The sequence below is a fragment of the Cervus elaphus genome, chromosome 5 (genome assembly GCF_910594005.1).
Source record: "Cervus elaphus chromosome 5, mCerEla1.1, whole genome shotgun sequence".
Taxonomy (NCBI): Eukaryota; Metazoa; Chordata; class Mammalia; order Artiodactyla; family Cervidae; genus Cervus; species Cervus elaphus.
The window spans coordinates 113,138,985-113,163,488 of record NC_057819.1 but is presented as its reverse complement, the minus strand read 5'-3'; the positions used below and the strand labels follow the sequence as shown (position 1 = coordinate 113,163,488).

At 39.7% G+C, this 24,504-nt stretch overlaps 1 protein-coding gene and 1 long non-coding RNA gene across 8 annotated transcripts in view; one reads left to right on the top strand and one right to left on the bottom strand.

Annotated features, from left to right (window-relative positions):
* The first annotated feature begins 5,667 nt into the window (after positions 1–5,667).
* KRT12 (keratin 12) lies at positions 5,668–11,466 on the top strand. The gene is made up of 8 exons (XM_043904499.1): positions 5,668–6,285; positions 7,009–7,091; positions 8,017–8,173; positions 9,020–9,181; positions 9,274–9,399; positions 9,512–9,732; positions 10,575–10,645; positions 11,124–11,466. Exons 1-8 carry the CDS (start codon positions 5,683–5,685, stop codon positions 11,219–11,221), a joined length of 1,521 nt encoding a protein of 506 aa, XP_043760434.1. The 5' UTR covers positions 5,668–5,682; the 3' UTR covers positions 11,222–11,466.
* Positions 11,467–18,947: 7,481 nt separating this feature from the next.
* Positions 18,948–24,504, bottom strand: part of LOC122695023 — a 35,660-nt gene continuing 30,103 nt past the window's right edge. For all 7 annotated transcript variants that reach the window (XR_006341299.1, XR_006341305.1, XR_006341301.1 and 4 more), the window contains one exon: positions 18,948–20,022. This is a non-coding gene — a long non-coding RNA (uncharacterized LOC122695023). The remainder of the gene's footprint in view (positions 20,023–24,504) is intronic.

Sequence of the window (24,504 nt, the reverse complement as noted above, 5' to 3'; positions counted from 1 at the left end):
GGAAGCCACACAATAGAACAGTATTCTGCAATAAAAAGGAATGAAGTACTGACACATGCTACAACATGGATGAACCTTAAAAACATGATGCTAAGTGAAAGAAACCAGATACGAAAGTTCACATATTGTATTCTAGTGAGACTTCTAAATTCTAAATTTCACTAAATTTGCATTTTTGTGAGTAATAACTGCCTTGCAAATGTTTCCAGGAAAAAATTAATTTGCCCTCTATCATTGTATTCTAATAAATGGATAGCTCAAATTTAAATTTTAATATTCATGTTTATAAATAAATAGGATTTTGAGTGATTATTATATTGAAAATAATAATGTGATTTACTTAGAACAGTAATATCTACCATTTACTGAGCACTTACAATGAGCTAAGCTGTGTGCCAGCATTCTATACGCCTTTCCCATTTAATCTTTTTTTTTTCCCATTTAATCTTTACAATTAAAATCTTCTACCTGTGAGGTAGAGGGGATTGGATTGAATCATATGAACTCGCCAATATATGACCATCTCTGACCTTCAGAAATAGCAATTTTACCTGGTTTGACCTACCATATTATTCCCAGTTTACACATAAGGACAAATGAGAATTATATATGAAGACACAAAATAAGTACTTTCCCAAAGTCACAGTTACCAAGTAACAGGGCAAGATTGAACTCAGAGCTGTTTGTCTAAAGTCATCATATCTTTTTCAGCAACTAATTACGTTGACAAACACTTACTGAGTCACACTTGAAATGAATGCCTATCCTTAGTTGTTTTGTCATTTACTAATTGTCATTTTTCACTAGCCAGACACTTAGAACATCCAGTTATCACAAATGTCCAGCTTACATCACACACAAGATTTGATTCAGCACACCCATTGTCAGAAAAGATATTATTCTCATCTCTTCTCAATCTATTACTTTTCAAAGTAGTAAAGACATTTCTTTCTCATTTCTTAATTTCCTTCCAAGTCACTTTAGTTAGTAAATTACTTTTAAAGACGTTAAGAATATTTAGAAGTGAATTCTTTTTCACGTCCTGAGACACATTCCAGAAGAGTCTGAAGCTCTAACATACAAATATCTGACATTGTGAGTCTAATTAATAAAAAACTTACAGGACATGCTTTTGAAATTCACTAGGCACGGACATTGTCATATAACAATAATGATGCTTTGTTTAAAAAGAGGTGGGACTATTATTTTTTTTGGGGGGGGGGACTATTATTTTTGACTCAATTTCGTATCATAAAAAATGAAGATCAATCCTTGCCTTTTGGTCTAATTCTAGTTTCTTCCAAGTAATCTTTCAAAGAAAGTAGATGAGACCATACATACTTGTGGAACCAGATGGTTCTACCTCCAGTTCTACCAGTAGCAACTGTGCGAAAGCTAAGCACTAATCTCTGTATCTACCTATATACTTCTTACAGGAGCTAAGAACCAGAATAGGACAATCCTATTTCTGACAGGTATACAGATCCAGAGCAGGTTCGTAGTCGGTAAATACAGGCCTCTTTATCACACATTAGAATTATCATCAATGTGTTTTGTGACTTTATATGAAATCGTCAGTGCAGACATGAAGCTATCCAACACAGAGAGAATCCCTAGAGGTGAAGTTAGGGTGGAGAGAACGTTTTTTTCCCTGGGCTTTCGGAATTATTTCCACACAGAGTCTTTACAACATATAAGAAGAAGAAAAAAATGAAATGATATAAAATCAAAACTTTACCTGAGGATACCCTCTGCTCTCACTCTCACTCACTTGGGAGTGGTCTCAGGTACCTGATTACACCCTCAAATAACAATTCCAATTCAAGGCACTGGGTTCCCTGGTAGCTCAGCTGGTAAAGAATCTGCCTGCAATGTAGGAGACCCCGGATTGATTCCTGGATGGGGAGGATCCCCTGGAGAAGGGACGGGCTTCCCTCATGGCTCAGACGGTAAAGAATCCGCCTGCAACATGGGAGGCCTGGGTTCGATCCCTGGGTTGGGAAGATCCCCTGGAGAAGGGAACTGCTGCCCACTCCAGTATTCTGGCCAAGAGAATTCCATGGACAGTATAGTCCATGGGGTTACAAAGAGTTGGACATGACTGAGCAATTTTCACTTTCAGTGATCTTTATTTTTTAATTTCCCTTTTCTCTCCTAGACTCACTTCCAAAATTCACCTTATCAGGGTATTATTTTATCTTCCTACTTCTCTTTTTTACCATGTTATAATCCTCCCCTGCTTGTGAGAACCACTGAGCTCTAAAATCCAGAAATCAACCTCAATCGTGACCACTAGGATTCTTGTTCATCCTCATCTCAAAAGCACAGCATTCTATATCAGTAATTCAATATTCTTTCACTCACTGATAGGATAAAATGTTATTCAAAGCAAAAAGAAAAGGTGTTATGGACCAAAAAAGAAAAGCTGTTACAGACCAAGTGATCAGTGAATTGCACAAAGTGAAAGGTCTGTCTTTAAGAGAAAGAACTCAGGACGAAATTCTGCAGTCAAAGACTAGGAAACTAACCAATCTGACATAAGATGAGCACACATTCTACTGAATAAAATCTAAAGATTTACAAATGCCATGTCAATAATAGTTCTTATTTTTAATATTCCCTAAACTCTACCAAAAAATGGAGACATAATTCTTTTAAACAGTTCACCTTGGTTGTAGTCATTTTCCCCCATGCCTCATTTTTGCCAACAACCCCATTTTATACATTTCCACCTTCCTATATTTTTACAGCTGTCAGAAAAGTTACTTGCACTTCTAAAAACTCTAAAATATGAAATTCCCTGATGGGAATTGAGGGAGTGGTTGAGACTCTGCATTGCCAATGGAGGGGGTGTGGGTTTGATCCCTGGTCAGGAAACCCTGATCCCACATGCTATGTTGTGTAGCCAAGAAAAAAAATTCTCTAAAATAGAGGCCTAATTATTTAACTTATCCCTCCCTCCCCCTACAAAAAAAAAAATCCACTGAAGAAGAAATATTTCTCTTTTCCACTTCTGAAGTTGCTCCCCATTCACAATTGGATTCAGAATAAATCTTGGTCAAAGCATACCAGTAAATTAGAGCAAAGTCTTTTACAAGTGAAATAAATTTTAAATGACAGATTCAAATATATTAAGGATTAAGTTCTTTCAAGTGCAATAACTCCAAGTATGCAAGAATGAAGTTTAGCAAACAGTAGGCTAAGATTCAGGATAAAAAATGAATTAGATATAAAACTCACCTGAGAAGCTTTCAGTCTAGGATAATATATAATATGTATAAAAACACAAAGGTATATGTGCAAAAAATGTTATACATTGAACCAAATTCTTTACATTTTACATATAGGCACGAGATTTAGAAAGTATACATTTAAGCACAAAATGGTTTCCAAGTTCAAAAATTCAAGTAAATCATATTTCCATTTTATGTGATATCACTAAGTTATAGCTCAGAATTTGGCACATTCCTTCTGACTCTGTAAGCAAGTAATATTTGCTTTCATTTCCAGGGCCAAAAAATGGAATCACTTTGTCTTGGGGGGCTGTCACTTAACTAGTACTTCATAAGATCTCTGGAGATGTGGTTACATTTCAAAAAGTGTAAGTAAAAACACATTTGCCTATAGGTTTGTAGGATTTCATGTGTGATGCCATTTCTTGCAAACCTTAAAGAGTAAATCACTGGGTCTCATGCTAAACACTGAGAAATGAAGTTCAATTTTGAAAAGGAAAAGAACTAAAACTCCTGGTTGGTGGGCAGGGCAGAAACCTAGTTTCACAATTTGGGGGTCAGAGTGACCCTCTGTCCTTTTTATTTCCACTGTTAGAGGCAAGGTTGTGTTGTCTGTCTATCTGCAGCCCCAGATCCTGTCTTGGTCATCTCCTGGCTGTGTGGCCTTAAATAAGCCACTTAACTTCCTCACCCTCAGACTGCTCATCTATAAAATGGGGTAAAATTTACCATCTTAGAGGTTGCCACGAAGGTTAAAAATAATGTCTGTAGTTCACCTGCCCACTGTCTAGAACATCATAAGTATACAATAACTACTAACGATTCAAAAAAGACAAGCTCGGACAAAGTGCTGGTAACAGATGAATGGAATTCTTGGTAAAAATCTCCATATGAAACTGGGACCCCTGACATTTCAACTTAACAAGTTTCCATTCTGTCAAGAAATGAAACAAATGGCTGGATGATGGCCCCTCTCTTCAAGCTGAGTCTTCTTTGGATTGCTGTATCCTTTCTATATCTATTATGAAGGAGAACATGCAATTTCTGCAAATTTCTTGCTTAAAAAATCCTTTATTTAGGCATCCCACTAGCTTGCTCTTTGTGATGTGTCTAGATTGGGAGAAAATATGTCCTTTGGCATATGTCTCTCCTATAAAAAGGTAAAAGTAAGTTGTAGTAGGATTTCACTACAATACAGTAGGAGTTCATCAATCCCTGTCCCTAGGAAAGTATAAAGAGGGTCACAAGATCCTTCCATTTGTGAGAATTGACATTGGGTGCTCCCTCTAGAGGTCTGACATGGACTTCAAGTGGAACCCCTCTGATTTGCCCCCAAATCAACTAGTGTGCACAGGTAGATCCAGCTGTTCACAGGAGTGTTCACAGAATTGAAGAACCTTAGCTTCAGAGAGGTTGGAGTCAGAGCCAGATAATATTCAGACAATATCTGGATATTTGGGGGTCCAGGGGTTGAATGTATGAACATTGATACGATTTCAATAACAAAAAGAGCAACTGAGTTTTTTATATATATATGCTAACAAAGTTGGCAGTAGTGAACTGTCAGACAAGGCTCCTGATTTCACAGAGTTTGCTAAGGTCAAATTTTATGTAAAGGAAGATCTGCTGGAAATATTACTAGCATCATATTCTACTCAAAAATAGCACTTTTCAGGGAATTCCCTAGTGGTCCAGTGGTTAAGACTTCATGCTTCCAGTGTCAAGGAACTAAGAGGAACTAAGATCCAATGGTGTACAGTAAAAGGATTTTTTTTTTTAAGAAGAGTATTTTCAGTGTTTAAGAGGTCTTCTTATTGAATCAGAATAAAAAAATGCAACAACCTAATGACAAGATTTTTAAATCTTTGGAAACTCAAATTCCAGTATCAATCTGGAAAATGCATTTGTTCCCCATTTCTCCCAGTGAATTTTTACAACTGTTTATGAAACTATATTCTATTAGAAGATAGACTAGATCATGATCAGATGGTTCATACTGAGTTTTCAAAAGGAAACAAAAAGGAGATATGAGGGAAGAACTTTAAGAAGCTTAAGGTTTAGGAAGAAGTATTCATTAATTTACCCACTCAGCAATCACTCACTGCTTTACCCCACGCATAAGAAACTGCACAGTGCAGAGAATGTGAGCAACAGAATAATTTGGAGAAGAAAAATTCTTTATGACAACCTATCTGCACTCCACCCAGATTTCTTCTTCTATCACAAATATGTAATGGGGAAAACTATTCAATTATTTCTATACCAGTGAATTGTCAATATGCATAAATCATTTTCTTGCTAAGCTGGCCAAAAAAGGGGAGGCCACTATATTTTGGATGGAGAGAGTGAACTTTCCAAGGCAACACCCATTCTGAGACGTATAAAAGGTTGGCCTTCCTGCCTCGCTGACACCGCGCCCTCCTGAGCTGTAGGTCCCTCCAGCAGCGCCATGGCCCTCTCTGTGCGAACCTCTGGGCTGCCTCAGTGGCTGTCCTCCCAGAGTGGGGCCCCGGGCAGAGCCAGGGGCATGTCTGCCTCGAGCATCGGCAGCAGCTACGGGGGCAGTGCCTTTGGCTTCGGAGGCAACTCTGGGGGAGGCCTCTCTGCCACGTCCATGTTCGGTTCCAGTGCTGGCTTTGGTTCTAGCTCTGGCTTTGGTTCCAGTTCTGGCTTTGGTTCCAGTGCTGGCGTTGGGGGCGTCTGCGGGAGCTCCTTTGCAGGAGGACTGGGCGCTGGTTATGGAGGAGCTGGCGGAGGGGGCTTTGGAGGCCTGGGGATTGGATTCGGAGGAGGCTCGGGAGGGGGCTCTCTAGGGATTCTCTCTGGCATCGATGGAGGTCTTATTTCTGGATCAGAAAAGGAAACCATGAAAAATCTTAACGACAGATTGGCTTCCTATCTGGATAAGGTTCGGGCTCTAGAGGAGGCCAACACTGATCTAGAAACCAAAATTCGAGAATGGTATGAAACGCGAGGCTCTGGGACTGGAGATCCCGGGTCACAGAATGACTACAGTAAATATTATCCATTGATTGAAGACCTCAGGAATAAGGTAACAAAATGGTTTCTTTCGAGGGGCTCTGGGGATTATTTTTTACTTTCCTTTTTTCTATTTCAAGATTTTATAGTGACAAATCACCCAAAACTTAGATATGTTTCCATTCAACTGTATTTGGAGTAAATTCTCATCTCAAGATATTTGGGCTGTGCTTAGTCACTCAGTCGTGTCCAGCTCTTTGCAACCCCCTGGACTGTAGCCCTCCAGGCTCCTCTGTCTATGGGCATTCTCCAGGCCAGAATACTGGAGTGGGTTGCCATGCCCTCCTCCAGGGGATCTTCCAAACCCAGGGATCGAACCCCGGTCTCCTGCACTGCAGGTGATTCTTTACCATCTGAGCCACCAGGGAAGCTCACGAATACTGGAGTGGGTAGTCTATCCCTTCTCCAGGGGATCTTCCCAATCCAGGAATCGAACTGGGGTCTTCAGCATTGCACGTGGATTCTTTATTAGCTGAACTTTCAGGGAAGCCCATAGTTTCATTTTATCATTCACCATAAGATGACTGTATTCCCACTACTTTTTCTGTGGGATAGGTATGTTTGTTTCTTAATTTTTAAGTAAGATTCTCCACATAATATTCTCTTTCAAAAAGCTGCTTTATACTCGTCATAAAATAGCACTTTAACATCACCTAAAATTTTCCTACCAAAGATATACTTGCAAAACACTAGTATTTGATGACCTCACTTTGTGTGTCTTCCCCTGTTTTGCCAGATCATTTCTGCCAACATCGCAAATGCCCAGCTCATCTTGCAGATCGACAATGCAAGACTGGCTGCCGATGACTTCAGAATGAAGTGAGTAGGATAAACGACTAATGATACCTGACATGTCCCAGCATTTCTTCTTACTTTCTATTTTCCTTCGTTGATGGCAAATATTTCAACCTTCTTCAGTTCACAGGTTCCACACACGTTTTAGTAAATTTACACTGGGCATTCTAGAAAGTATCTAGATTCAAGAGGTTCACATTACACATCCTTAATTATAAGTTGCTTAAACCCAGGGCTGTGGATTACCATATCTGACATTTGCTATTGACTCATGATGTGCCAAGATAATTCCACCAGCATCCTAAACCTCAGTCTTCCATGCATCAAAATGAATTAATAATGTTTGTGCCTGAGAGTTAAATAAAATGATCTTTTTCCTGATGACACATACAACTAAAATATTAACCATGAACTTATTTTTATATCCCTTCCTCCTTTCTACACCACCCCCTCCCCTCAGATATAAGGAGGAAAATCCTAAGGTCCTGTTTGCTCCACAGAATTTCCACACAAGATGTTGCCTGAAACCTAGTACAAGTTACTAAAGGAATATCGATGTTTTAAATTAAATCTTGAGTAAAAGTTAAGCAAGATGACTAAATGATTATTTTATTTTCAACCACTTCTAGGCTTCCATCAGAAACTCCACCTAGAGAGGGGTTGCTACTGTTCATAGCCAGGCCAGCCAGCCAGAAGGGAAGCTGTAAGCCTGGGATGCAGTGCTGCTGGGGTTCACTGTTGATAGAAAAGTATAGTTTTTTCACTTCTCTCCAACTAAGCAGTAAATTACCATTTTTTTAAAAAAGGAAAATAAAAAGTTAGAAAAGCAAAAACCACATCATTCATTACACTGCTGCCAGATTTATTTGCAAAGTAGCCCTGAAGATGGCAGGGGCCCTATTCAAATGGGTGTGTGGATTCCCTAGACTGTTTTGCACTTGATTTTCAGATATGAAAACGAGCTGGCCCTGTGTCAGAATGTGGAGGCCGACATCAACGGCCTGCGCAGGGTGCTGGATGAGCTGACCCTGGCCAGAGCTGACCTGGAGACACAGATTGAGACCCTGAATGAGGAGCTGGCCTACCTGAAGAAGAACCACGAGGAGGTGAGAGCCAGAAAGGACAGCTCTCGAAGCAGCTTTTTTCTCCCAGGTTCAAAATTATCACTTCAGATGTATAAATATGGAGTTAGAAGAGGTATGCATGATACATTGGACAATCAGAATTTTAATTGTCCTGATTTCATGATTTTAAAAATACAGTTTGGGTGTTTTTGTTTGGCTGGTTGGTTTTTGGTCACATGGGCATGTGGGATTTCGGTTCCTTGATCAAACCTGTGCCCCTGGCAGCCCAGGACCACCCAGGAAGTTCCAAAAATACAGTATTTTTAAAGTTCAAAAAAAAAAAAGTCTGCCAATAATACATACTGTTAAATATGCTAGAGAAACTGGTTATACCCAGTGTAGTACACACACGGAACTCTGGTATACCACAATGTATATCAGTAATTAAGCATAACCCTGGCACAAGACTCCTAAAGAGCTTTCTACTGGAAACCAATGACTATGGTACAACCGGTGAGCAAACCCAGGGACTGTCTGCAGCCCTCGGTTTGGCAGCTGCGGTTGAAAGCCCCTGGGGCACCAACTCCACCAGGCCTTCCCATCTTGTGAAGGCCATGCAGCCCCAAGAAGCAGGGCCAGCTCATCCATCAGGCATGGCAGGCACAGGGCCAAGGACCCACAGTGAGTTTAGGAACCCATCTCAAGCTCTTTCAAAAATCAGAAGAGAACTACTAATGTTTAGATAAAAGATGTTTGAATAGTTTGTATTAACTGGTTTGTGTTTAAACCAACGCAGTCGTAAAAGGTAATGTTTCCTATTTTTTGTGGATGAAGAGGCCCACGAAAGTCACAATGGGCCCCTTCGCCCCTCTCACCCGCTGTCCCCAGGAGCTCCAAAGCTGCCGGGCCGGTGGCCCAGGCCAGGTCAGCGTAGAAATGGACGCTGCCCCCGGAGTGGACCTCACCAGGCTCCTCAACGACATGCGGGCGCAGTATGAAACCATCGCTGAGCAGAACCGGAAGGATGCCGAGGCCTGGTTCATTGAAAAGGTACTGCTAACAAAAACAAAAGGCGTGGATACGCTTGTATTAAAGGGGAGCAGGGCTGACTCACGTCCCCTCACCCCTCTTTGTTGCGGCAGAGCGGGGAGCTCAGGAAGGAGATCAGCAGCAACACGGAACAGCTTCAGTCCAGCAAGAGCGAGGTCACCGACCTGCGGCGCGCGCTTCAAAACCTGGAAATCGAGCTCCAGTCCCAGCTCGCCATGGTAGGGCGCATGCCAAGAGAGGCATCCAAATGAGCAAGACGGACCATTGGCAGCCTTCCGCATTTCGGCCCCCTCCATTGTTACGTCTGTGCTGTTTCTCTCCCACGTGCAGAAAAAATCCCTGGAGGACTCGCTGGCTGAAACCGAGGGCGACTACTGCGGCCAGCTGTCCCAGGTGCAGCAGCTCATCGGCAGCCTGGAGGAGCAGCTGCTGCAGGTGCGCGCCGACGCCGAGCGCCAGAGCGCAGACTACCAGCGGCTGCTGAACGTCAAGGCCCGCCTGGAGCTGGAAATCGAGACCTACCGCCGCCTGCTGGACGGCGAGGCCCAAGGGTAAATAGATAACTGGGACTGAAAATAACCTCAATGGCTGACCGACAGTGGACACCAGATGCAGTTTAAGGGCAACAGAATCGGGAAGGGTTCTTTAGTTGACAGAAAAGAACACATCTGGTAAAGACATAGGAGTTCCTAGGTGGCTCCGCGGTAAAGAATCTCCTTCAATGCAGGTTCTATTCCTGAGTGGGGAAGATCCCCTGGAGGAGGAAATGGCAATCTACTCCAGTATTCTTGCTTGGGAAATCCCATGGACAGAGGAGCCTGGTGTGCTACATGGGGTCGCAAAGAATCTGGCACGAAAGAGTCGGACATGTCTATTATGCCTTAGCTTTATTAAATGCTCTACACTTTGCAAAGTGTTGTCACCATTATCTTCCTGGATAAAAGTTCATAAAATGCTGGGATGAAAAATGGCACCACAGACAGAGGCATACTGCAGACGTGTATTAGAACAATCAGCCAGTAGAGTTCTGATTTTAATACTAAGAATGACACATCAAATATCAGCCATGCAACCACCTTCAAACTACCCTAGGGAACTTTCCAAAAGTAACAGCAGCCTGAACTGGTGGGAAGAATTCAGGATCGTAAATTGGGAAACCACATCTTCCACTAATTGTCAGTTGGCTTCACTTCAAGAGCCCTTTTTAGGCAGGGTTTGAAAACAAATGTAGCTGCACAACTGATTACTCTCAGGATGCATCACTCCATCATTCTTAATCAAGAAATTTAGAATACCTTCTCTCATTGGCCATTTTAAAAGCTCAAACAGCAAACTCCTTCCTTCTCATTCCAGAAAGCATCATGTGATATCAACTCCCTTGTTTTCTTTACAGTGACTGTTTGGTGGAAAGTTCATACGTGACAGCCTCCACATCTCAAGCACCATCAACTGATTCCTCTAAAGGTATGCAGATTCCCTAGGAATCATGTAGAACAAGTCAGAATCACATCTATTAATGACCAAAACTGTAAGATCTCATTAAATATAGCAGTGTATATTTAAAGTATATTTGTATTTGGAGCCAAGAAAAAATATTTATGCATTCCTGCAGATAAATTGAGTAGTCTGCACAGGGTTAAAACTTTTAGCAAGTTCAGGAAGGAAGAGAAAATCTACTTTACAAAGGGGTATTATGAGAATCATAGACACTTTTTAAGTGTTTAAAAAGAAAACCATTTTCATTTGTGCACAAGACAACACTGAATACATTTTATTAAATAAAATGCATTTTGTTTAGAAATGCAAAGGTCACACCTGAAAGTTTAAATTTCATGGACTGTATCAGTCAATACCTAATTTAGAAGCCTAAGTTAAACAGCAAATGTTAGATGAATATTTGAAGCACTAACTTTTGCTCCCTTTGTTCCATTTTTATCTTTAGACCCTAACAAAGCCCGGAAAATCAAGACAATTGTGCAGGAAGTGGTGAATGGTGAGGTGGTCTCATCCCAAGTTCAGGAAATTGAAGAACTGATGTAAAATTTCACAAGATCTGCCCCATGATTAGTTCCTTAGGACCAAGAAATTTATAAGTAGAAATTATTCCTTTTAGAGTAAGATGATATATTAGTTCAATCTCTGCTCCTGTTTGTTTCATTTTCTTTGGATTCCCTATTCACTTTGAGTCTGTTTTGTTGTTTTTTTTTTCTGGCCTTCAAAACAAAATTTAATTACAAATCATTGTGGAAATGTGGGTCTTGATAACAAATCAAAATTGCCTTACATCTTTGTGGCCCTGAGGTAAGCCTTTAATAAACTTTCTTCTAGTGACCTAGAACATATGTTTAATCACAGGACCTTAATCAAGTAGTATTGTTTTAATAAAGTTAATTTTAATAAAAGGTGAATGGTAATGATGTGAAATGTGTACCTTCTTGACGCCAACAATAGAGTCAAGGGTGTAGAGAGAGGTTTGTGAAATACTACTGAAGTTGATAAACACTGAGATAAAGATGTTGAGGCTGGAGATTAAGTTAAGAAGATTCTTGGGACTTCCCTGGCAGTCCAGTGGTTGGGACTTTACCTTCCAAGACAGGGGGTGCAGGTTTGATCCCCGGTCAGGAGCTAAGATCCCTCATGTCTTATGGCCAAAAATCCAGAACATAAACAACAAAAGCAATAATGTAACAAATTCAAGACTTTAAAAATGGTCCACATCAAAAGAATAAAAGGAGCACTTAATTAGAATAATTAACAACAACAAAAAAGATTCTTATAGTTCCTTTTTACATTAGCCCATCAAGGTTACAAAAAAAAAAAAAAAATGTATTCTTCACTGCAGGGTATAACATTTGTCCTGTTCATTTTCTAGCACCTTCTTTCATTCAGTCAAGAAACTCTTATTGAACCCTCATAGTGTGCCAGACTGGAGACTCAGAGGTATAGTCCTTGCCTGGAGAAGCTCACAATTGAGATTGAGGGCAGAGATAGACATCTACCAGGAATGGTGATATGCTAAGACAGGGTGGATAGAAGATCAAAGGACAGCTTGAAGGAAAAAGAAAAATTTGTGACAACTCAACCAAATACTTCATACAGAAACCAACCAGGCAGAGAAGGGAGAACGGGAACAGGGGAAGCATGTATGAAAGGACACAGGGACATGAACACACATTGGTTTGATGGCCTTTCTCCTATCTGGCACCAGCAAGGCCCAGGGTGGGGTTTCTACTGGGGTGGGTCAGACCCACGAGTCAATAACAGATGTCATGTTCTTGGCTAGGGCAGAAGGTGGCCAAAGTCTAAGCCTGAGTAGATGGTGATTCAGACTGGTTCAGTCTGAGTTGCCAAATTCAAAACCCTAAAAGGAAAACACGAGCAAGATTTACTGATTAAGAGCCAAATCTCTGAAGCCAGACTGAGTTCAAATTCTGACCTTAATACTTAATAGCAAGTAATTTAACCTCTTGTATGCCTCAGTTTCCTATTCCTATAGTGGAGTGGCTTTGTGAAAATTAAATCAGGTAGAGTACATAAAACAGTAGGAACAGTCCCTGGAACCTAGCAAGTACTCGGTATTTTTGTCCTATGATTGCTTTTTGTGTGTAACCAAAATCCTGTGAAGAAATCAGGGGAACTGATGAGCAAGGAGTGTCAGAGGAGCAGAATGGAGAGAAGAGGGTCATACGGGCCTGAAGGAATTCCAATGCGGGTGCAAAAGCCCACGGAGGGTGAGTTACTTTGTTATTCTCAGCTGACACGCTTCGTATGGAGCTTTCTGGAGTCACACTTTCTTTCAAATTCACTAGTGGTCTTGGATACTCCATTCTTCTTCCTTTATTATGGATGGCAACTCAACTCTCCAGCCCTCACCTTCCAGAACTAACTCTAGGAGAACTTTACTATTCAGACCCAAAGAGATTATCAAGGTCTTTCCTGCACAAGCTCTATCACCCACAAGTAATACATGAGGCTACTTTCTGGTACTCAAAAGTGGCTGCAAGTAGTTACTGTTTTAAACAACACCTGTTTTCCTTACAACTACATCTGAATTGTGTGAGACTCCAAGGAGAAACGGGTTTTGCACAGGTATAAATCTGGTGATCATTTCTTAGCTATTATCTTAGTTTCTCAGCCTTCTCTTCTTTTGGAAATACTTTCTCCACTGGGCTCCCAAAGGCATCAACTCCCTGGAGGCTTTTTCTCTGACTCTTCTTTGTGACCTCTGAATGTTGACTTAATCCTGCTATCTTCTCTCTCTACTCTTAATCCCTAGGTGATCTCATCTAATCTCATGGCTTTAAAGTAACCATCTGTGGATGGATGTTAACTAGACTCATCACAGTCGCTATTTCCCAATATACATACAAATATTAAATCATTACACTGTATACCTAAAACTGTTAATATAATGTTAGATATCAATTATACCTCAGTGAAGTAAATAGATAAGGTAACCACCTATGTTGTTCCTTGTGGTTCCTCCAAGATGGCCCCAGGGAGCCTCACCTTCTAGTACACAGGCCCCTGAGCACTGTCCCCTCCCACAATGAATACAGCAGACCTACTGAAGAAGTGACAGTGTATAACTTTTAAGGTTAGGTCACAAAAGCACTTTGTCTGACTTGGTCTCTTGGATTGCTCATTCTGGGGGAAATTAGCTGCCCTTAAGGTAATACTATGGGGAGGGGGGGGGGGGCACGGAATCTACCTTTAAAAAAAAAATCAGTGATTTCACAAAGTTTCCCACTAACACACCAACAGTGAACATCTCCTGGAACAGCCAGCAAGTTCAAAAATCACGATCCTATTCAGATAAAATCTTAGAATATTCTATAGTCTTCAGTTGGCAAAGGAAGCTTTAGGTTTCTTATTATTTAAATTCTCCTTACTCCACTCTCACTGCCAAGAAATGCAATTAGCACAGAATCCTTATCATGAAAGTCCAGGCATCATTCACTGCACCACATGCCCTAGTTCAACACCAACAGGAAAGGTCCTTTTGGACTCAGCAATTAATGAATTGCAGAAATGAGAGGTCTTTCTTAAAGGGAAACTACTCATAAGAAAAAACCCCAGGTATAGGATCAGAAAACAAAGGCAAGCATATCATTATGATTATTTTAAAATCTAAACTTTTACTAATACAAATTTTAACTTTTATATACGCTTATTGTGTGTGGGGGCTAGAGAAAAGTCTGGAAAAAAAATATTGTACATACTAAATTGTTGGAGTGGTTATCTCTTGGAAATTAATCAAGGGGTTTGAAGAATATTTCTTCTTTTGAACATTTTTAAATGCTTAACAAACAGTATGCATAACCCTGATAATTAGAGGGAAATGAATTTAAGTTATCCAGAACAAATGGGTTTGCAAGTAGGTGAAAGTAGAAAGAGAATCATCTAGAAAACAACCATGGATTGCCAAAACAGAAGTCTTTAGGCTTTGTAAGAGTGCCACCTACTGGAATCTCAGGATATGAGATTTTAAAAAATTAATCTTGCTTTTTAAGCCACTTGAGATATGTGATATGTCACACGCTAGCAAAGTAATGCTCAAAATTCTCCAAGCAAGCTTTCAACAGTATGTGAACCGAGAACTTCCAGATGTTCAATCTGGATTTAGAAAAGACAGAGGAACCAGAGATCAAATTGCCAACATCCGTTGGATCATTGAAAAAGCAAGAGAGTTCCAGAAAAACATCTACTTCTACTTTATTGACTACACCAAAGCCTTTGACTGTGTGGATCACAACAAACTGGGGAAAATTCTTAAAGAGATGGAAATACCAGACCACCTTACTCGCCTCCTGAGAAATCTGTATGCAGGTCAAGAAGCAACAGTTAGAACCAGACATGGAACAATGGACCAGTTCCAAATTGGGAAAGAAATACATCAAGGCTGTATATTGTCACCCTGCTTATTTAACTTATATGCAGAGTACACCATGAGAAATGCCAGGCTGGGTGAAGCACAAGCTGGAATCAAGATTTCCGGGAGAAATATCAATAACCTCAGATATGCAGACGACATCACCCTTGCAGCAGAAAGCAAGAGGAACTGAAGAACCTCCTGATGAGGATGAAAGAAGAGAGTGGAAAAGTTAGCTTAAAACTCAACATTCAAAAAGCTAAGATCATGGCATCCAGTCCCATCACTTCATGGCAAATAGATGGGGAAACAGTGACAGACTTTATTTTTTTGGGCTCCAAAATCACTGCTGATGGTGACTGCAGTCTTGAAATTAAAAGACATTCACTCCTTGGAAGAAAAGCTATTACCAACCTAGACATCATATTAAAAAGTAGAGACATTACTTTGCTGACAAAGGTCCATCTAGTCAAAGCTATGGTTTTTCCAGTAGTCACGTATGGATGTGAGAGTTGGACCATAAAGAAACCTGAGTGCTGAAGAATTGATGCTTTTGAACTGTGGTGTTGGAGAAGACTCTTGAGAGTCCCTTGGACTGCAAGGAGATCAAATCAGTCAATCCTAAAGGAAATCAGTCCTGAATATTCATTGGAGGGACTGATGCTGAAGCTGAAACTCAAATACTTCGGCCACCTGATGCGAAAAACTGACTCACTGGAAACGACCCTGATGCTGGGAAAGACTGAAGGCAGGAGGAAAAGGGGACAGAGAATGAGATGGTTGGATGGCACCACTGACTCAATAAACATGAATTTGAGCAAGCTCCAGGAGTTGGTGATGGACGGGGAAGCCTGTTGTGCTGCAGTCCATGAGGTCTCAAAGAGTCGGACATGACTAAGTGACTGAACTGACTGACTGAGATATGTTGAATACTACAAAACGGGTTTGGAATTTGTTTGCTTAAGAAAGAGAGAGAAGAGAAGGAAAAAAGTAAGTCTGTTTAAAATTATCAACTTAATAAATTAAAGCTTTCTTATTTAAATAAGTGGTATTAGTTTTCAAAAAGTCTACCGGTAAGGAGGCAAATTCTATAAGGCATAAAGTAAAAAAGGAAAGCTAGTCATTATTTACAGGGTAGAGAACCAAACAGCCAGTCTGAACTACTCAGTCTTTTAAAAATATATCCAAACATCAAATTAAAACCTATATTCATACACTTAAGTAAAAGACTTTTTAATGAGGTAGTAAGTGTTTCTTAAATCTTGGTACTGGATCTAAGATTAAAATACCATTGCTTAATATTAGTATCATAAATTCAACATCAAGCTAAAAACCATTATTAAATATATTCTCTCCATCACTATTTTTAATAAAAGCTATGGCTGCAACATTCAGCAACATACTTATAAAAGGACTTTTTATGATCAGAATTCACAGTTGAAAAATAATCACCTGGTGAATGCATAAATTACGGTACATACATACAATAGGATACAACTTACCCATAGATACGAACGGACACAAAAACACCATAGCTGAATTTTAAGACTGTCATACTGAACAAAAGAAGCTAGACACAATACATACCATATGATTCCATTTATATGAAATTCTAGGGGGAAAAATAACTAATCTACAATGACATAGAACGGATCCACAGTGGTGGTTTACTGGTTAAGTCTCCACGTTTCCACTGCAGGGGGCACAGTTTCAATCCCTGGTCAGTCAGGGAAGTAAGATCCTTCATATTGTGTGGCAAAAAGGAAAAAAAACAGATCAGTTGTTGCCAGAGCTGAAATGGGTGGTGGAGTGAAGATTAACTGGTTAACTAGGAAGGGTCACAAGAGAACATTTAAGACTAATGGAAATGTTCTGTATCTTGATTATGAAGATGGTATATCTGTCAAAAATCTTCAAATAGTACACATAAAATGGGTACATTTTATTGTATGTAAATCATATTTCAAAGCTGATGTTTAAACAACAGTAGTAATTAGTCTGTGTTGAAAGCACCATGTAGGATAATCGATGATGTACTAGGGCAGGCTTGTACCTGCTCTTAAGTGCTGATCAATAAATATTCAGCAATTTCACAAGCTGGTTATTAAACCATTGGATCCAATTCCTGGGTCAGGAAGATGCCCCTCAGAAGGAAATGGCAACCCATTCCAGTATTCTTGCCTGGGAAATCCCATGAACAGAGGAGCCTGGCAGGCTAGAGTCCATGGGTTTGAAAAAGAGTCAGACACGACTTAGCGGCTAAACAGCAACAACCTGAAACTGGTCATAATGGGAATATCTACACTATGGGCCTTGGGCTCTACTTATGTATTCTGCTGGAGAGCTGGCTTAAACCTGCTCACCACTGAGTACAGTCATTAAGAACACAGATGCAGAAGCTGACGCCTGGGTTTGTGCTCCAGCTCTGCTACTTTTCAGTGGTCTTATTTACCCTTCTGGTCTTCAGTTCTTTGGTCTGTAAAAATCAAGGCAACAATAGTACCATGATGGTTATGAGGATTCAGTGAGTTAATTCTCATTCCACAGAATAAGCATTGACTAAATGATAATTGTTGTTATCATAGAAAGAAGAAACAAAGTCACTCTGTAACTAAAGAAATTAATTTACAGATTTTCTTTCAGACCACGAGACTTATTCATTCTTTTCCTTCTCTTCATGCTAACTCCCAAACAATTTCAATCTCAAAAAAGAAATGTGCAATTTTCTTTTTCACCTGAAGTATTTCTCCTTAGCTGATTGCTAAAAGGTCAAATTTTCTAACAGGACATATTGGTATAATAATATTTATCCTCCCTACATCACAAGCTGTTGTGAGCATCAAAAAGACCAATTTCTGTGAAAGAGCATTGTAAGCTACAAATCATGTCAGAATTATAAGACACTAATTTTAACACCGCTGCTCAGATTGAACGGAAGGGTTCTACAAGTAGAGGACACAGAAAAGACGCTGAGGAAAACCTTAGGACTCCAGGGGATTGTCACAATTTTCAGGGTGGTTTTTTTTTTTTTTTTTTTTCCTTTAACATGCATGGTATAACTTTTAGAAAATCCTGAGTAAATGCAATGCTTTACACATATACCATAGAATGCAAATTTCAGAGTAAATATGTAAACTCTATAGAATGCAAACATAGGGCCACCAGCCTTTTTACACTCTGATCTTCCTTCAAATTCAATTACCTGTGAATTTTCAGTTGCTGAAAGATGCTATTGCTTATGTTTCACAATGCATATATTCTTAAAGAAATGCAATTTTTTCAGAATCATGGAAATAGACTTTAGAAGGAGACTTGTAAATAAAATAGTCCACACAGAGGTAGGGGGATCTACCAGAAGCTGGATGGTATTTCAGGCTTCATTCAGTGAGTCATTATTTTACTCAAAACAAGTTACTCAACTTGAGATGATTCACCTTCTAGAAAAGACAAAAAGAATAGCACATATAATCACATTAGCCTAGCATTTGGAATTCTCAGGAAAAACACTGTAAGCACAGGGTATTATGAACTTGACTGGTCAGAATATATTTATTTTAGTTATCCTCTTGTAAACCACTTCCTAAAATTACATATACATGAAGTTTCTGCTGAGGAAAGTATATCCATTTTGAAATATTTCATTTACTTGAAAATATCATGCGATTTTTAAAAATTGCTTAAGGTTGTAAAGAACCTGCCTGCTAACGCAGGAGACACAAGAGACGCGGGTTGGATCCCTGGGTCAGGAAGATCTCTTGCAGTAGGGAAAGGCAACCCGCTCCAGTATTCTTGGCTGGAAAATTCCAGGGATGGAAGAGCCTGACTACAGGCCATGAGGCTGCAAAGGGTCAGACACGACTGAGCGACTGAACACACACACACACACACAACCAGTTGAAGTATAATATTTATTTTTTTAAATGTTCAGTTTAAAAACATTTAAACTAAATGTTTAAATGAGGCATCCTGTATTCATTTGTGTATTCATTCAATAAATATTTATTTAGCACCAATTATAGGTAAGTCTTTACATAATCTAGTGACAATAATCTCGGTTTTTATGAACTAAAGGTAAATGCACGATAAGGTTTCACACATTGTTTTTCTTTGCTGCATAGGCATAAATGGAATAAAGAGAGTCATCACCATTTTTAATTGGCAGAAGCGACATTGCTCCACTGTTGGTACAAGCTGATTATTTTTTTAAAGTGTGAGAGACTTAGTTAACTCTTCCCAGAAGATATGACACCTCCTCATTCATTTTATGGGTTTGATAAGTTAAACAGATATTTTGAGGGCATATTTTAAAACTATGATACTCTTAAATATTTAATTACATTTTATATTACATGTTTCATTATGTAAAAGTAACTCCAAGGTACTTTAAGTTATTTTTATCCAACACTCATTTTAAACAGTCTTATGTGCTGGTTCTGAATAGAGCAATTTTGATGTCTAACTTCTCTATCTTACCTAATAAATGACTGAGTAGGCTTAAGATAAATTTTCATCATTATTTAAAAAACAAACATATACAATCAGCATCTAATCAAGAGATAATCCTGAAACAAAAAGCACAGATTAGATTTAGATCCATACTAATACAGAGTTCATTGGACAATGGTGTTAGAGATAAAGCAGAACAATAAAGTTTGGTTTTCCTGTTTTATGAGTCAGAGGCTGAAGGGAAGGAAAAGTCCTCCAAGGGGTGACATGAAGGTGGGAGAATTTGACTCAGTTCCCCACTGAAGCCTGCAGTGGAATCTCTCCCTCTCCTACGTGACTCTGTCAGGTGTTTTTACAGCTTGTAGAGTTGAAATGAGCAAGGATACCTGAATGTTAACCAGTGGGAAGGTGAGAACAGCTCTAGGGGAAGGCAGGTCTCAGTAGGGAGAAGCCAGTGAACATTTTAGTCATCATTATCGGCATTATCTGTCACCTCCAGGATACACAGCAAATAGAAGATGATCTGAGGAGTTAAAGGAAAATACAATATTGTAACTCCCATGATACAAAGCTCGAGCAACAGGTTCCACAATGATTTCTTGATTAGCTGCACTTTCCAACCAATGGGACCCTGAAAAGTTAAATCCTACAAAATTCCATCCCCAAAATGGGTAATATGCATCACAAGACACTTGCTAGATACACATATATCCTGACATCTTATAGCATCATTATAATTTATCTCCATTTAGGGTGTTTGGGGTCACTTAATTTATGTTTGTTTTGGTAAGAAAAATCACCAAATAGGAAAGCACTATTTCAACAAACTTTTGCATCTCAAATGGAACTTTAGCTAAATAATTCAAGTAAAGTTATCCCACCATCAACATTGGTCTAAAAATCCTTCAACTGCAGCTTTTCCACTGGGTCAAGTTCCATGTCTCCTGAATCCAACACTTTATTTATTCATTCATTCAACAAGTAAATACAGAGCATAGAAAACAGGCTGAGGAAAACTTCAGGGCTCCTGGGGATTATCATTCAAAATCTTAGGTGTCTGTTTGTTTTGTTGTTGTTGTTGTTGTTTTTCTGACAAGCATAGAATAACTTTTAGAAAAATCCTGTGTAAATGCAATGCTTTGCACACATACAACAGATTGCAAAATACAGAATAAATATACAACACTTACAAAATGCAAACAAAGGATCATCAATGCACAGAGAATAAGTTGTTGCCATTACATAGGTGGCATTAAGAGGATGCTCTGAATATATTTAATTTGAATCTATCGATTCTGGTTCCTTTATTTTTTTAAATGCATGAGTCACATGGATACAAATCCCACTTATTGCACTCTCCTTAAAGGAATCATGTTGTCAGGGGCCGAAACACCATTAAGAAACTGCTTGCATCAGTCCCCTAAAGGGAATCATAATCCAGCCACCATAAACTCCAGAGCTAAAGTGATAATTATCAGAACGAGGAAAGCTCTTCGCATAGTCTCTGGGAACCCAAGTAAAGTCTCAGAATAAAAAGTCACATTAAAAAATTTTTTTAATGTTGTTTGCCTTTTACTGAGAAATTGATTGGATTCTATTAATATTTTCAGAAAACTTTAAAGATACTTGACACTCAGTGGAGACATAAATTTTTTATCTAAAATATACAACTCCTAACTTGGCAATTTCATAAGACATATTGATACAGATCATATTGCTCAATACATTGCTTCTGATGACTCAGTAGAAAGTTGCCTTCAGTTTCAATGAGCAGTCTTTTAATTCATGACTTTTTAAGCAAACTAATCTGAGGACTTTTTCCCATCTGTCTAAAGAGCACTAGGAGTTGTTTTCACAAAATAGAGTTACTTGATTTCTATGAAGTCTTTATAAGAAAAAAAAATATGTATCCATTAACATTCATATGTAGAAGCAACCTCAGAAACCCCTTAGTAATCATGAGACTGTGATCTGTACATAGGAAATCCACAAACTATGGATACAAACTAGAACTGAATTTTCTTGAAGAAACTTACAGAAGACTAGTTTTCCATGAAAAAAATATTGAGTCTAAAATTTTAAAACTCCTAGCAATCAAAACCAAAATAGAACTTGTTCTCCCTTAGTTAATCAAGGTGTTCTACCTAAAATAGACTTTTCTCTCAATCAAACTAACATTTATTGGACATTATGGAAGTCAGTCAGTCAGTTCAGTCGCTCAGTCGTGTCCGACTCTTTGCGACCCCATGAATCGCAGCACACCAGGCCTCCCTGTCCGTCACCAACTCCCGAGTTTACTCAAACTCATGTCTATCAGGTCGGTGATGCCATCCAGCCATCTCATCCTCTGTCATCCCCTTCTCCTCCTGCCCCCAACTCCTCCCAGCATCAGGGTCTTTTCCAATGAGTCAACTCTGCATGAGGTGGCCAAAGTACTGGAGTTTTAGCTTCAGCATCAGTCCTTCCAGTGAACACCCAGGACTAATCTCCTTTGGGATGGACTGGTTGGCTCTCCTTGCAGTCCAAGCGACTCTCAAGAGTCTTCTCCAACACCATAGTTCAAAAGCATCAATTTTTCGGTGCTCAGCTTTCTTCACAGTCCAACTCTCACATCCATACATGACTACTGGAAAAAGCATAGCCTTGACTAGACGGACCTTTGTTGGCAAAGTAATGTCTCTGCTTTTTAACATGCTGTCTAGGTTGGTCATAACTTTCCTTCCAAGGAGTAAGCATCTTTTAATTTCATGGCTGCAATCACCATCTGCAGTGATTTTGGAGCCCAAAAAAATAAAGTCAGCCACTGCTTCCACTGTTTCCCCATCTATTTCCCTGAAGTGATGGGACCAGATGCCATGATCTTAGTTTTCTGAATGTTGAGCTTTAAGCAAACTTTTTCACTCTCCTCCTTCACTTTCATCAAGAGGCTTTTTAGTTTCTCTTCACTTTCTGCCATAAGGGTGGCGTCATCTGCATATCTGAGGTTATTACTATTTCTCCTGGCAATCTTGATTCCAATTTGTGCTTCTTCCAGCCCAGCATTTCTCATGATGTACTCTGCATATAAGTTAAATAAGCAGGGTGACAATATACAGCCTTGACGTACTCCTTTTCCTATTTGGAACCAGTCTGTTGGTCCATGTCCAGTTCTAACTGTTGCTTCCTGACCTGCATATAGGTTTCTCAAGAGGCAGGTCAGGTGGTCTCGTATTCCCATCTCTTTCAGAATTTTCCAGTTTATTGTGATCCACACAGTCAACGGCTTTGGCATAGTCAATAAAGCAGAAATAGATGTTTTTCTGGAACTCTCTTGCTTTTTCCATGATCCAGTGGATGTTGGCAATATGATCTCTGGTTCCTCTGCCTTTTCTAAAACCAGCTTGAACATCTGGATGGTTCACATATTGCTGAAGCCTGGCTTGGAGAATTTTGAGCATTACTTTACTAGCGTGTGAGATGAGTACAATTGTGTGGTAGTTTGAGCATCTTTTGGCATTGCCTTTCTTTGGGATTGGAATGAAAACTGACCTTTTCTAGTCCTCTGGCCACTGCTGAGTTTTCCAAATTTGCTGGCATATTGAGTGCAGCACTTTCACAGCATCATCTTTCAGGATTTGAAATAGCTCAACTGGAATTCCATCACCTCCACTAGCTTTGTTCATAGTGATGCTTTCTAAGGCCTACCTGACTTCACATTCCAGGATGTCTGGCTCTAGGTGACTGATCACACCATCATGATTATCTGGGTCGTGAAGATCTTTTTTGTACAGTTCTTCTGTGTATTCTTGCCACCTCTTCTTAATATCTTCTGCTTCTGTTAGGTCCATACCATTTCTGTCGTTTATCGAACCCATCTTTGCATGAAATGTTCCCTTGGTATCTCTAATTATCTTGAAGAGATTTCTAGTCTTTCCCATTCTGTTATTTTCCTCTATTTCTTTGCATTGATCGCTGAGGAAGGCTTTCTTATCTCTCTTTGCTATTCTTTAGAACTCTGCATTCAAATGGGAATATCTTTCCTTTTCTCCTTTGCTTTTCGCTTCTCTTCTTTTCACAGCTATTTGTAAGGCCTCCTCAGACAACCATTTTGCCTTTTTGCATTTCTTTTCCATGGGGATGGTCTTGATCCCTGTCTTCTGTACAATGTCACGAACCTCCATCCATAGTTCATCAGGCACTCTGTTTATCAAGTCTAGTCCCTTAAATCTATTTCTCACTTCCACTGTATAGTCATAAGGGATTTGATTTAGGTCATACCTGAATGGTCTAGTGGTTTTCCCCACTTTCTTCAATTTCAGTCTGAATTTGGCAATAAGGAGTTCGTGATCTGATCCACAGTCAGCTCCCAGTCTTGTGAGCAAACACAGACATACATGCAAATAACCTTACCTTGAGGTATAAAGAGACTTGGTTATGAGAGAAAGTGCAGACGAGGGACCAGAGAAGTTTGGAAGAGGGAGAGAATACACAGGGCTGGGGCACGAGGACTAGGGCCACTCTTTTGGTGAAAGAAGCATTTGAGCAGAGCCTAGATGAGTATATAAAATCTCAGTGTGTGGTGTTAACTGGAAGTGGGTTGGCAGGAACAGGTTGCTATGCTTTCTCACAAGACTAAGTGATCTTCTGAGAACCCATGTTCTTTGACCATGGTGATCTGAACTTTATTTTTAAGAGTTGTGTGTGTCTCAAGACAATAATACTGAAGTGGTTTGCCATTCCCTTCTCCAGTGGACCACATTTTTTCATAACTCTCCACCATGACCGGTTCTTCGTCTTGGGTGGCCCTACACGGCATGGCTCATAGTTTCATTGAGTTAGACAAGGCTGTGGTCCATCTGATCAGATTGGTTAGTTTTCTAACCAATTTTCATATTGTGGTTTTCAGTCTGTCTGCCCTCTGATGGAGAAGGATAAGAGGCTTACAGAAGCTTCCTGATGGGAAAGACTGTTGAGAGTCCCTTGGACTGCAAGGAGATCCAACCAGTCCATCCTAAAGGAAATCAGT